Genomic DNA, 14,761 nt, shown 5'->3' with positions numbered 1-14,761 from the left:
CTCAATGGAAGATGTCATGGAGTCCAGCCCCATCCCTTTTACAGAGGGGGAAGCTGAGGCATCGAGAGATTATGTGAGTTCCTCAAGGTCACAAAGACAGCAAGCGTCAGAGAGGTGTTTCAAAGACAGCTTCCTCTGACTCCCAAGTCCAGCACCCCATATTGAGGTTGACAACACAAAATCCTCTTTGATGCCACATCACAGTACAGAGGGGACCCTGGGTTCTTGGAGGCTCTGTCGATGAATTATGGGTTCTGGTAGATCCTTCCAAGTATAAAGGCCTGTGGAGAAAGAAGTACCTGCTGTGGCCACATTTTGCATCGACATATGGTCTCCTGACTCCAGCTGCAACATTCTTTACTCTCTATCAGGGCTTTAGAAAAATTGTGGGGCCTCAGTTGCCTGCCTGAGGACCTCCCTCATTGGGGATGGGGAAAGTTCTTGGACAGGATTAAAAACAGTGCTTAGTCCTACATATGCAAAGAATGCTTCCCACCAGGCATTGGCTTTGCCCAGGCTCCAAGTTCTTTTTCTGGGATCAAGGTAACTGAGCCTTGGCTCTTTCCCGGGGCCCCTTGTCACCCAGATGTTTTCAAAATGGCAGGTTAGGATTATGGGTCCAGTTTAGGGCAGCCACCCAGTACAGTGGAAGCAACATTGGACTTAGAGTCAGAAGCCTGGGTTCTAATCCTGGCTTATTTGAGTGATCTTAACCACTTAGTCTCTTTATCTGTAAATTGAGGGAGTTTTTTGAGATGACTTTGAGGGGTCCTTCCATCGCTAAATCTATGGTCCAGTTATCTTGGAATAGAGTAGAGCCACCAAGGTTAACACAGGGTTGAACTGGGCCATAGTTTGGCTCTGTTCTCCAAGGAAAATGTAAGAAAGTTAAATAATCTATCAGGCTCAGATAGAGACAAGTTTAGAAGGGTGTGTGTGTGTGTGTGTGTGTGTGTGTGTGTGTGTGTGTGTGTGTGTGTGTGTCTCACCATCAGTTATGCCAAGACTGTCTTTAAACGGTGACCCAAACTAGGTGACCTGTGTAGGTCTTTTAAGAATGAAACTAAGTATATAGTTATTATGGAATTAAATAGGAGAGGATACGGAGAATTGAAGACAGGACATGCCATTGTGTATTCTTTCAGATTTTGTTTGAAAGTCTTTTTGTTAGGTAGAGCAGAATCCTAGACTCTCAGGGCTACAACAAGGGCATTGAGTCCAAGCCATACCTGACCAAGAATCCCCACTCCACTATGCTGCTCATGCAGTATCTGCTTGGAGCCTTTGGGTAGGCTTTGATAGTTAGGAAAGTTTTCCTTATGTCATGACTGAATCTCTCTTGGCAACATCCACTCACTTCCTGGTTCTGTCCTTTGGGAACAAGTCTGATCCATCTTGAAAACCTTCCTCCCCTAAGTCTTCCTTCCTCCCTCATGAACATCCTCATTTTCTCAACAGAACCTCAGGTGACTACACTGTGATCGTCCTGTTCTGGGGACCTTCTGATACCAATCTCAGTGTCCTTTCTAAAAGGCCATGCCCAAATTGAACGTGACACTCCACACATGGCCTGAGCATGGTAGAAGACTGGACTGTCAGGTCCCTTGCTCTGGGCACCAATACCTCTATTAATTTGGCTTAGAGTGGCACTAACTTTAAGTCAAGATGTCAACATTTTGATTCATTAAGCTTGCAGCACACCAACATTCCCAAACTTTTTGTATGCAAACAGCTGTCAAGCTACACTTCCCTCATCCTTTACTTGTGATCTTGGTTTTTATCACCTAAGTACAGAACCCTACATTTATCCCAATTGAATTTCTCAGATTGAGTCTATCATTCTAGCTGGCTGAATCCTTTTGGGATCCTAATTCTGTTATTCCATTTCTTAGCCATGCCCCCAAGGTTTGGGTTTGAAAATTTGACAAAAATGCATCTATCCAAGTCAGTCATGAAAGTGTTGAATATTCGGGTCAATTAATGAATTAATGGTTTGTTTGCTTGTTTTTAGAAAGGTTTTCTCAAGTACTTACTAGTCACCAGGCATTATATTAAGTAGTGGGGATAAAAGTTTAAAAAGGAACCAGTCCCTTCCCCCAAGAAGCTTATATTCTAATAGGAAAGGTGATTCACAGAGGTAAGCGGTGTCCCAGGGCTATCAGCACAAGGATGGTGGCTTGATCCATAGACCAATCAATGGACATACCCTTTCTAGAACTGTTGGTATTCTGATTACTGCCCCAGAACATGAGGTGGGAAGTGGGAGGGATGGAAGCAGACAGCAAGAAATGTAACATGGGCCAGTATGTAAGTATCTGGATGAGATGTGAAGCATGGTCTCAGCACCAGCTGAGAATGGTGACGGTAACTTGATTTCACTCACTGACCAAGCAAGATGGTTCAGCCCCAAGATGAAATTTCCAACATTGAATAGACTAACTCCCTCAAAGACTGAGACACGGACTGTGGGGGCCAGCACAAAAGGTGCTCATCCAGGAGAGGAGAAATTAGGGAGTAGTGCTGCTGGTGGCAAGATAGTTCAGACAAGTGGCAAGATGGCCAAGCCCACAAATGATCTGGTGACCATCTTTTGGGGACCGTGTGTAGAAGAAGGACGTCAAGGGCTATCAAGTAGAATGACTTTTAAGAGCCTGTCCAGCTTGTAAAATTCTCCAGTGGTACAAAATACATTTGTTCTCACTCCCTTCTTTTTCCCACAGGAAAACATTCCTCTGAGTTATCCAGGTAAGGTATTAGTCTATTCTCCCAGGAGTGATAGATTTCCGAATTTTTGCCTTCTCCCTAATTCTACTGCATTTAGTGTCGTGCTCATGAAAAAATAATGGTGTGCACCAAGTAGCTGCTAAGTAATTATTTGTTGAATTGAAATGACAGTATTATAAAGGAAAAACAAATATTGAAAGAAGATTCTTGTGCAGACTATACTGGTCCAGAAACTTGCTGGAATTAGGTTTCAAATCCCATCTCAGACACTTAGTAGCTTTGTGACCTTGGGCAAATCACTTAACCTTCTTGTGCCTCGGTTTCCTCCTTTGTAAAAGGAGCAGGTTGGATTTTTTTTTAATGCTGGGCAATGAAGATTAAGTGACTTGTCCAAGGTCACAAAGCTAGTAAGTGTCAAGTGTCTAAGGCTGGATTTGAACTCAGGTCCTCCTGAATCCAGGACTAGTGTTTTATCCACTGTGCCACCTAGATACCCCCTAAGGCAGGAATTTTTTTTTTGTTAGTGAGGCAATTGGGATTAAGTGACTTGCCTAGGGTCACACAGCTAGTAAGTGTTAAGTGTCTGAGGCCGGATTTGAACTCAGGTCCTCCTGACTCCAGGGCCGGTACTCTATCCACTGCACCACCTAGCTGCCCCCTAAGGCAGGAATTTTATAGGATTGTAGGATCTTAGGTTTATGGAGAGATAGAAGAGGCCTCAGAAGGCATCTGAATTTATGGTTGAGAATACGTGGGCTCAGAGAAAGAGAACATTTGGCTGAAGGTCAGACAGCTAGTAAGTGCTAGAGGCAGGATTTGAATCTAGATCTTCCTGACCCATGTCCAGCACCCTATCAACTTCACATTGGACTACACTGTCCTATATGGACGATGGGTGGGAGGGTGGATGGATGGATGGGTGCAAATGAAGAATGACAGTGTCCCACATAAGAGTATTTGGAAATATCCTGAGATGGTGTGACAGGTTAAGAGGCACCTTTAGATTAGGCCAGTGATGAGATGACAGAGAAGAATCCAGGCCAGCAATAAGACTTGCTGGGGAGAGTTAGGCACTTTAGAATCAAGCATATTTGGAGATGCTGTGGAAAGCTCCATTACCTTGGGCTCCCCAATGAATGGCCCCCCACCCCCATCCTCTGTGGGAAAGCTCTCCTCTCTTCTTGTCTGGATCTTTGTCCTCTGTGACACTAGGAGTGGGTGGGGTTGGAAGGGATGCTTTTCAAGGGCCCTGCTGCCTCTTGCTTTGGTCTATCTGGGAGAGGACTCACTCTGCTGTTGTTTTGCCATTTCAGGCTGGAAAAGAAATCACACAGATAATGCCACCCTTGAAGCGAACCATTTGGTAGGTATTAACCATTGTTAAAGGGCAGTGGATGGGACCGGTCCTCACACCTTTCAAAGGGAAATGGATGAGCCCACAACAGACCCGAGGGACCAGATGCTAGCCATGAAGCAACTGGCTTCCCAGTGTGGTATAACACTTAACATATGGACAAGACCTTATCATTGGATGGCCATCCACTGGGACCATTCTGTTTTCTCCATTACTAGTGAGGTAAAAGACTTCTCAGGCCACAAAACAAGAGTGGGGCACTCTGAAGGTGGTTGGAGAAAGCACATGCCAGGACAGAGAAGGAGTTTCATATTGCAGAAAAGGTCTCAGGAAATGGGGTTGAGAGGTTGTAGAAATAATGTCAAGGTGTGCTGGGCAGTCCCTTGATTTTAGTGATCAGGTACTGAAAGTAGAAGGGACAATGGCTTCAGGGGCCTTATCTCAATGGAAGATGTCATGGAGTCCAGCCCCATCCCTTTTACAGAGGGGGAAGCTGAGGCACAGAGAGATTATGTGAGTTCCTCAAGGTCACAAAGACAGCAAGCATCAGAGAGGTGTTTCAAAGACAGCTTCCTCTGACTCCCAAGTCCAGCACCCCATATTGAGGTTGACAACACAAAATCCTCTTTGATGCCACATCACAGTACAGAGGGGACCCTGGGTTCTTGGAGGCTCTGTCGATGAATTATGGGTTCTGGTAGATCCTTCCAAGTATAAAGGCCTGTGGAGAAGAAGTACCTGCTGTGGCCACATTTTGCATCGACATATGGTCTCCTGACTCCAGCTGCAACATTCTTTACTCTCTATCAGGGCTTTAGAAAAATTGTGGGGCCTCAGTTGCCTGCCTGAGGACCTCCCTCATTGGGGATGGGGAAAGTTCTTGGACAGGATTAAAAACAGTGCTTAGTCCTACATATGCAAAGAATGCTTCCCACCAGGCATTGGCTTTGCCCAGGCTCCAAGTTCTTTTTCTGGGATCAAGGTAACTGAGCCTTGGCTCTTTCCCGGGGCCCCTTGTCACCCAGATGTTTTCAAAATGGCAGGTTAGGATTATGGGTCCAGTTTAGGGCAGCCACCCAGTACAGTGGAAGCAACATTGGACTTAGAGTCAGAAGCCTGGGTTCTAATCCTGGCTTATTTGAGTGATCTTAACCACTTAGTCTCTTTATCTGTAAATTGAGGGAGTTTTTTGAGATGACTTTGAGGGGTCCTTCCATCGCTAAATCTATGGTCCAGTTATCTTGGAATAGAGTAGAGCCACCAAGGTTAACACAGGGTTGAACTGGGCCATAGTTTGGCTCTGTTCTCCAAGGAAAATGTAAGAAAGTTAAATAATCTATCAGGCTCAGATAGAGACAAGTTTAGAAGGGTGTGTGTGTGTGTGTGTGTGTGTGTGTGTGTGTGTGTGTGTGTGTGTGTGTGTGTGTGTGTGTGTCTCACCATCAGTTATGCCAAGACTGTCTTTAAACGGTGACCCAAACTAGGTGACCTGTGTAGGTCTTTTAAGAATGAAACTAAGTATATAGTTATTATGGAATTAAATAGGAGAGGATACGGAGAATTGAAGACAGGACATGCCATTGTGTATTCTTTCAGATTTTGTTTGAAAGTCTTTTTGTTAGGTAGAGCAGAATCCTAGACTCTCAGGGCTACAACAAGGGCATTGAGTCCAAGCCATACCTGACCAAGAATCCCCACTCCACTATGCTGCTCATGCAGTATCTGCTTGGAGCCTTTGGGTAGGCTTTGATAGTTAGGAAAGTTTTCCTTATGTCATGACTGAATCTCTCTTGGCAACATCCACTCACTTCCTGGTTCTGTCCTTTGGGAACAAGTCTGATCCATCTTGAAAACCTTCCTCCCCTAAGTCTTCCTTCCTCCCTCATGAACATCCTCATTTTCTCAACAGAACCTCAGGTGACTACACTGTGATCGTCCTGTTCTGGGGACCTTCTGATACCAATCTCAGTGTCCTTTCTAAAAGGCCATGCCCAAATTGAACGTGACACTCCACACATGGCCTGAGCATGGTAGAAGACTGGACTGTCAGGTCCCTTGCTCTGGGCACCAATACCTCTATTAATTTGGCTTAGAGTGGCACTAACTTTAAGTCAAGATGTCAACATTTTGATTCATTAAGCTTGCAGCACACCAACATTCCCAAACTTTTTGTATGCAAACAGCTGTCAAGCTACACTTCCCTCATCCTTTACTTGTGATCTTGGTTTTTATCACCTAAGTACAGAACCCTACATTTATCCCAATTGAATTTCTCAGATTGAGTCTATCATTCTAGCTGGCTGAATCCTTTTGGGATCCTAATTCTGTTATTCCATTTCTTAGCCATGCCCCCAAGGTTTGGGTTTGAAAATTTGACAAAAATGCATCTATCCAAGTCAGTCATGAAAGTGTTGAATATTCGGGTCAATTAATGAATTAATGGTTTGTTTGCTTGTTTTTAGAAAGGTTTTCTCAAGTACTTACTAGTCACCAGGCATTATATTAAGTAGTGGGGATAAAAGTTTAAAAAGGAACCAGTCCCAGGAGCAGCTAGCAAGATGGTTCAGCCCCAAGATGAAAGTTCCAACATTGAATAGACTAACTCCCTCAAAGACTGAGACACGGACTGTGGGGGCCAGCACAAAAGGTGCTCATCCAGGAGAGGAGAAATTAGGGAGTAGTGCTGCTGGTGGCAAGATAGTTCAGACAAGTGGCAAGATGGCCAAGCCCACAAATGATCTGGTGACCATCTTTTGGGGACCGTGTGTAGAAGAAGGACGTCAAGGGCTATCAAGTAGAATGACTTTTAAGAGCCTGTCCAGCTTGTAAAATTCTCCAGTGGTACAAAATACATTTGTTCTCACTCCCTTCTTTTTCCCACAGGGAAACATTCCTCTGAGTTATCCAGGTAAGGTATTAGTCTATTCTCCCAGGAGTGATAGATTTCCGAATTTTTGCCTTCTCCCTAATTCTACTGCATTTAGTGTCGTGCTCATGAAAAAATAATGGTGTGCACCAAGTAACTGCTAAGTAATTATTTGTTGAATTGAAATGACAGCATTATAAAGGAAAAACAAATGTTAAAAGAAGATTCTTGTGCAGACTATACTGGTCCAGAAACTTGCTGGAATTAGGTTTCAAATCCCATCTCAGACACTTAGTAGCTTTGTGACCTTGGGCAAATCACTTAACCTTCTTGTGCCTCGGTTTCCTCCTTTGTAAAAGGAGCAGGTTGGATTTTGATGACCTCTGAGGTCCCTTCTCTAAGCCTAAGATCCCATCACTGCTGGGATACCCTCTGGCTCTGAGATCCTGAGACTAAGACTAAAGTACAATTAGTGCAAATAGTCTCATTAAATTCTCATATTTTTCTTTAGCAAGATAAATGGAAGGAAGGAAGAAAACAAGTATTTATGAAGCACCTCCCATGTGTCAGGAACTCTGCTAAGTGCTTAACAAATGTTTTCTCATTTGATCCTCATAACAACCCTGTGAGGGGTGTGGGGGTGGGGTCCTATTACTATCTCCATTTTACATTTGAGGAAAATGAGGCACACAGATGTTAAATTACTTGCCCAAGGTCACATAGCTACTAAGCATGAAACTGAAGCTGAATTTGAACTCGGGTCTTCCCAACCCAGTAATGCCCATTGTGCATCTGGATGTAACTGGGAGGAGGCAGTAGGGACCTGGAAAATCCTTCATCCTTGCCTTCTCTTTGATTCAGTTCCTGACCTCTTGGTTCCCTTCTGGCTCTAAATCCTTTGGTCCTCCTCCTGGGCAATGATCCCCCAGCCTCTTTGAATACTTCCAGTGATGGGGGACTCATTACTTACCAAGGCAATTCCTTCTCCTTTTAGATAGCTATCATTGTCATCGAGTTGTTCCTTGATCTTTGATCAGGGTACAGCTATCTGCCCCACCCTTCCCCCTGTGCTTCCCCCAGCAGATCCCACCTTTCATAGGACCCTAGCAAAAAAAAAATCCTAGAAGTTGTTTCCCATCCCATGGCCACCCTGACTTAGCCCTCCTCAAAAGGCATCATCTTGGGCAGTCAGAAAGAAGACTCCAGAGCCCCTTGCAGTATAGCACCATCTCAAAACTAGACCATACCAGTTCAGATAATAACCAGACCAAGATCATGCATAAGCCCCTCCTATGTGCAGAACACCAAAGAGTTACGTTTATATATGAGACGCAGTTCCTGCCCTCACCGGGCTTACAGTCTGCAGTTGGGAGAAGGGGGAAGGAAGTGTCCCCACAGGTAAGTCTAATCCAGGACTCTATCAAGAAGTGCATTTGCATCCGGATCTGATTTCCTCTACCTGGAGAATTCCCAGGATGGAACCCTCTGCACCTTTCAGCCCCACTACAGATCCGAAACTTTCCAAGGACATTGGGAGATGAAGTGACTTGTCCATTGTCAAGCAGCTAGCTTGTGGCAGAGATAGGATCTAAACCCAGGTCTTCCTTACTCCCAGGCAAGTTTTCCATCCACTGGACGCTGTTGCTGATCAGGTTCAAAGTGGAGGAGGTCGGGGAGCAGTAGTTTTACAGAGGAAGGAGTAGCTGGTCCAAGACAGAGGGCACCAGACTTGGGGTTGGGAAGACCTGGGTTCCAAAGGTCATTTTCAGATGCTTCTTGTCTGTGTGATCTTGGACAAGTCACTTAAACTCTCTGAGCCTCGGCTTCTTCAACTAAGATGTGGGGGTTGTACTTGGCAGCCCCTTCATGCGCTAAAATGGGAGTTCTTAACCTGGGGTCTGCAAACTTGGTGGTGGTAACTGTTCTCTGTTTTTTTTTATTATTTTGATAACTATATTTCAGTTTAATTGGTTTCCTTGTAATCCTGTGTGTTTTATGCATTTAAAAACATGATTCTGAGAAGGGGTCCAAACATCTTCTGCAGGCTTCTGTAGAAATTAAAGAATTCCTTTTTCCTCCCCTGGGGGGACGGGGATCACAGGGGTCGAAGGGAGGGAGCCTTTCTCTTCTCTCTGGCTCTTGGGGCCACCTGGTTGTGGACAGAACAATCTAGTTCCTGGGCCTCAGTTTCCCTCTGTGTAAAATGAGGAAAGGTTGGACTACATCAGGAACCCTTGGGCACTTTTGTGTCCTGACCCCTTTAGCAGTCTTGTCAAGTTTCAGGCCCCCTGCTCAGAATCATGTTGTTAAATGCATAAGATGAACTATGTAGGATTTTAGGGGAGACCAAGTGTGCTGAAATAAAGACATGCAGACCCCGGGGTGAGAACTCCTGGCCTCGATGACCTTGGAAGTCTCTCCCAGCCCCACAGCTCTGATCCCATGTTGACAGAACTAAAAGTTGCACAAACTTCACCCTTTGTGCCCCTGAAGAAAAGAGAAGAGGCATGTTTCAGGAATCACTCTTCTCATGGACTATTTTCTGTTTCTGTTTATTTCTTCTTTTCAGATATCGACTTGAGAGACTACATTGCAAATATTGCTGATGAAATGGAACTAGAACAGGTTAGAAAATTTGTCCGGAGGAAGGGCATAGACAATGTCACAATAGACCAAGTCAAGCACGATTATATCAACGACGCAGATGAACAGAAAATCCAGCTGCTCAAAAAATGGTATGAGAGGCATGGGAAGAAGGGGGCCTACAAACAGCTCATCCTGGGCCTTGAGGAGATAGGACTGCGTGTTGTGGCTGAAAGACTGCAGGAAACCATCAGTGTCGGCTCACAGGCTGAACTGGAAAATGGAAACTCCAGCGTCGTATACAACCAAGGCATGGCCTCCACTTAGAAGTCTTTGGAGGATGGGGGTAGTAAAATCCGACGTCAAGAATAATTTGTCTTCTGTTAGGCTATATTTATATAGGAGTATATCCAAATATACCTGTGTAAATCAGGTGGGTGAAGGGTCAGCCTCTTAAGGAGGTCTCTGGCAAGAATCTTGCTGGCAGTGACTAAGAGACCCCTTTGTGATTGCCACAGGACAATCTATTTCCTTTACCTATATAGAGATGGACAATGGAAGCATCCTTGGACTCCTGGGGGATAACCTCCTCTTGCCATATAACCTGAAAATTTTCAGTCAGCTTTTGTATGAGCAGTGGACCCCCAACCTTGTAAATATTAGCTGGAATAGAATCAGCACCAGGTGTTTTGCCACAGGAAAGGAGCCTAATGGCATTCAAAACCTCTTCTTCCATTGGAAGTTCAGCTACAGAGAGGTTGACTTGAACCTGAGGTAAGCAGTCAATGACTTCAGCATCAATTGATGATGACCGGTTGAGAACATCATCTCTCCGGGATTGTGCCCTTATCACTGATTAATGTGGCTCCATCAGCACTGAGTACTTGAGATACACTAAAGGGTTTTATCCCATAAATAGCCGTTAGGTCATCATAAAAGCACTTTGGAATGTTACCGTCAGGATAAAACTGAATTTCACCTGCCTTCTACCTGAGCCAAGAATCCTGCATCCCTCTAAGCTTTGTTTGTACTTTACTTTTGATGGAGTTAGAAGCTGCCTTCTTAGGGATGGAAAGCCTGCTGGTAAAACCTGTGGAGTTCTCATTTTTCATTTAACAGTTTCTGAATTTCCCCATCCTTTTTATCAAACCAGTCTCGATGTTTATGAGTGTTCTGACCCAGATGAGCAAATTCAGCTATACACCAAATCTCTAAAAACTGCCCACTCCTTTTCTGCTCCACTGTTGCTAACTATGTGTTGGTAATCTGTTGACATTAAGTCTTCTGGTTGTTGTTTTGCCTTGAGGCCACAGCTTTTGTTGAATGCAAATATTTAGCTTGGAGAAGATAAGCCTATAATAAATCCAGTGCTTTGTACCACTTGGTGCCTTCCTCACTCTTGCTGTCTCTTCTCCTTATAATCTGTTGTTTTGTTCATTGTTGTTGGTCCTTCAGTCTCGAAGGGGATCACTGAGGTGGTGTCATGAGTTGCACTAAATTGGATTTAAGTCAGGGAGGGCTGTGCAAGGTCACTAGCTTCACTCTCTGCTCCAAAGTCAGATGGGTCCAATAGCAAGATATACATCAGGATGACTGGAGGTGGCCCCGGATGTTTAAGGCAATTGGGGTTAAGTGATTTGCCCAGGTCATATAGTTAGTAAGTGTCTGAGGTGAGATTTGAACTCAGGTCCTCACAACTTCAAGGGCAGTGCTCTATCCACTGCACCACCTAGCTGCTCCATTGCATTTAGGTGATAAGAAGGTCATGAGATGCACAAGTATTCAATAGTAAGTGCCCATTGCTGTTGCTGTTTCCAACTTCATTCCTCTCAAGGACTCCCTGCCATGTCTGGTATTAAAGTCACCCAAAAATATGTTTATCCTCTTTTGGCATGTCGATAAGAAGGGTCTCCAGGTCTTCATAACATTTTTCTTTGACCTCATCAGGATTTGTCCTGGTAGGAGCACAAGCACTGATGATGGTGGCATGACACTTTCCTACAAACAGCAATCACATTGTCATGAGCCTGCCATTCACTCCTTTTGGGAGACACACAAGCTTGTTGACTGGATTAATTTTGATGGTAAAACTTACGCTCCCCTTTACTGCCACTACTCCAGAAAAATGTGTACCCGGCTCCAACTTCAGCAAGCTGGCCTTCATTTGCCAGCCCTGTTTCGCTCAGGTCTGCTATTTGGATGCAATACCTGCTGAGTTCCCTCACAAAAACTGTTCATCTTTTAGGTGTATTGGATTTCGTGTTGTCTATAAGTGTGTGTACATTCCACATACTGATGGTGAGTGGAATCACCTTTGCAGAAGTTTCTGCATATTTTTTTGTGTTTTAACCGCATGGTGGGATTCCCACCTACTGCAAAATCAGGCCAAGATTGCCTTCTATGACAGGTTAAATGTCCAAAGAAAAGTGGGGAGGCATTGACCTACTTCATCTGGTAACCTACTTTTATTTTCAGTTGGGGAGGCAAACAACTTGGATCGCTGATAGACCTTATAGATAGACTTATAGATGCCCACCATTCTAATTCCAGAACCAGGCTACCTTTCCACCCACTTTGAACTACCTTTCCTGGATTCATTAAAGCAGCACCTCCCTCCTGATCAGAATGTAGGACGTACAAAGACAGGACCCCAAGCAGATTGGCCAAGATAGAGAAGCAGAAGGAAGCAGTACCCCTGAGTTCTCTCCTGCAGCAACTTTAGCAACGATCTAGGAAGAGTGCTGCATGGCATAGTGATAGAAAACCCAGTGAGTCATTTTCCCAGGAACAAGAGCTGGCCAACAATTGTGTCCTTCTGACTGCTGAATTGGACTGAGGATCCAGTGGACTGAGGAAGGGATCTGCAGCTAGATCTGACCTATAACCACATTCCATAGGAGCAGTAGCTGAATAGCCCCCAAAGGAGACTTCATATTCAATCCTTAGCCCATAGCTGAGCAAAGTTCAGACCAAAAGAGAACCTACAGTTTTATCACTTTGAACCTATGAAGTCTTTCAGCAGCCTACTGGACCCCCAACCAAAGGAAAGCCTGCAGTTGTGTTTCCCAGATTCAGCCCGAGTTTAGGAGTTTGCAAAGCTCTGATGAGGGAGACAATGATTAGATGACTTGGAGCACACTGAAAGTTAACAAGTTTGGTCTGAGCTGCCCCTGAGATCCCTGAAGAATATACAGCACTCAATATGCAAAGAAAGCAGCAGCAGGTCCCCAGAAAACTCCTATTGGGACCAAACAAAGTCCCTCCAGAAATTCACAGAGTCTGGTCCTAATATAAAGTGCCAATTCAAGAAGCAAGTCTGGAAGAACTCCTATGATAAAGAGCTATGGAGACACAAACCCAAAAGAAGAGAATGAATTCCAAACAAGAAAAGCTTCCCAAAAAATGTACCTCAGACGACATCAAGTAGAATTCCTAGATGAAATGAAGCATGCCACCCACCTCCTGACAAAGAAGTGATGGACTCAAGATATAGAACAAGACTTACATTTTTGGAATTTGCCTTGATTGACCATGTAGATTTGTTACAAGAGCTTTGTTTTTCTTTTCTTTTTTCTTTTCTTTTCTTTTTTTTCTTTTTTCAATGTAGGGGGTGGGAGAAAGAGAAAATAAGTTATTGATTTTTAAATTTGAAACAAACCAACAAACCAGGGTCTTCGACTAATTTAGACATAGATGTGTCAGCTGAAATCAGATCTTGGATTTCCCATGTTTACATTGCAAGCTAAATGGGGCAGCTAGATGGCGCGGTGGTAAAGCACCGGCTCTGGATTCAGGAGTACCTGAGTTCAAATCCGGCCTCAGACACTTGACACTTACTAGCTGTGTGACCCTGGGCAAGTCACTTAACCCCCATTGCCCCGCAAAAAACAAAAAACAAAAACATTGCAAGCTAAATGAACATCAAAGGTTCTTACAAGGGTCTCTTTTATGCCATTTTGTATCAAACTATCATGACAAACAATTTTAACTCTTGAAAAAAATGAAATTAACTTGATTGGATAATTCCTGTTGCTTGGACAGCATTGGGCCTTTTTGCTTTTGTTCTTGTTCTGTTTTGTTTAATTAGCATTTGTTGTTTTTGTTGCTCTTCAGTTATTTCAATAGTGTCCAGCTCTCTGTGGCCCCATTTAGGGTTTTCTTGGCAGAGACACTGGACTGTGTCCCATTTCCTTCTCCATGGCATACTCTGGCCCTTTTCATCACGCATGAACATTTGTCAGATGACCTTCAACATCGGGCCACATGCTCCCCCATTCTGACTCCCTCTACTGGTGACATTTGACTGAAGAGATCTTTGCACCAGACTTTTTCATGGCTGCAAAGTACCATCAATGAGGGTGGGATCCCTGCCTGCCAGGGTTAGTGAAGCAGATCATTTTTAGGGCACCTTTTCTAGCCCCTTCCTCATGCAAGGAGTTGAGCAGGGTGGGGCTTTAAAAAGCTGCTCAGACACCCAGAGGGCTGCTGAAACTCACCGGGGATTCAGTCCAGTGAGAAGATGACCCTCTGGTCCAGGCTGCCTGTTTGCAGGGGCTCCCAGTGGACCCACACCAGCTTGCTGTCGCCACATGACTTTGAAGTCAAAATGGCAAGATGATAGGTGATGTCACCCTAACTTAAAAACTAGCTCAAAGTGAATTAAGCAGAACCAAGAAAACAAGGATAGGCCATGACTGTTACACTGTAACTTTAAACAGCAACAACAAACAATCAAACATTAAAACTGAATCCTCTGAAATTATAATGATCAAGTTTGACCCAAGGAAGAACTATGAGAAGATAGTTCCCTCTAGTTCTTTGCAGAGGTGGGGGGCCGTGGGTGAGGAATACTACATTACACAATAATTTCAGACTTTTTCAATATGTTGGTTAGTTTTTCTGAACTTTTTTCTTTCTCTTTATTTTTTATTAGGATGGAAGTCTTTCTGGGAAGAGACTGGAGGGAAGTCAGGAAGTGACCTCATGGGAGGTCGGTCCTACACGGGAGGCCAGGGGGGGGGAAGTTATCTACCCTTGGGATTTATGGATCTTATTTCATAATTTGAACATAGATTGTTGGATCCAGACACGATCTTAGAGACCAGATATGGGATACTGAACAAGTCACTTCTCATCTTTGGGGTTCAGCCACCTCCTCTATAAAATGAGGGTCTTGAACTAGACAATTTTCATGGTCCCTTCCAGCTCTAATTCCTATGATCATTTTTTTTTAA

The 14,761-nt window shown here is 44.2% G+C and overlaps 1 protein-coding gene across 2 annotated transcripts in view; it reads left to right on the top strand.

Moving 5' to 3' along the window:
* Nucleotides 1–10,907, top strand: part of FAS (Fas cell surface death receptor) — a 39,780-nt gene extending 28,873 nt beyond the window's left edge. For both annotated transcript variants that reach the window (XM_043981143.1, XM_043981142.1), the window contains 4 exons: nt 2,721–2,745; nt 4,038–4,087; nt 6,962–6,986; nt 9,514–10,907. In XM_043981143.1, the coding sequence (XP_043837078.1) occupies nt 2,721–2,745; nt 4,038–4,087; nt 6,962–6,986; nt 9,514–9,854 (441 nt within the window). In that variant the 3' untranslated portion in view covers nt 9,855–10,907. The remainder of the gene's footprint in view (nt 1–2,720; nt 2,746–4,037; nt 4,088–6,961; nt 6,987–9,513) is intronic.
* Nucleotides 10,908–14,761: the final 3,854 nt, after the last annotated feature.

Source organism: Dromiciops gliroides, chromosome 2 (assembly GCF_019393635.1).
Source record: "Dromiciops gliroides isolate mDroGli1 chromosome 2, mDroGli1.pri, whole genome shotgun sequence".
Classification (NCBI taxonomy): Eukaryota; Metazoa; Chordata; class Mammalia; order Microbiotheria; family Microbiotheriidae; genus Dromiciops; species Dromiciops gliroides.
This window is presented reverse-complemented; position numbering and strand designations above follow the sequence as displayed.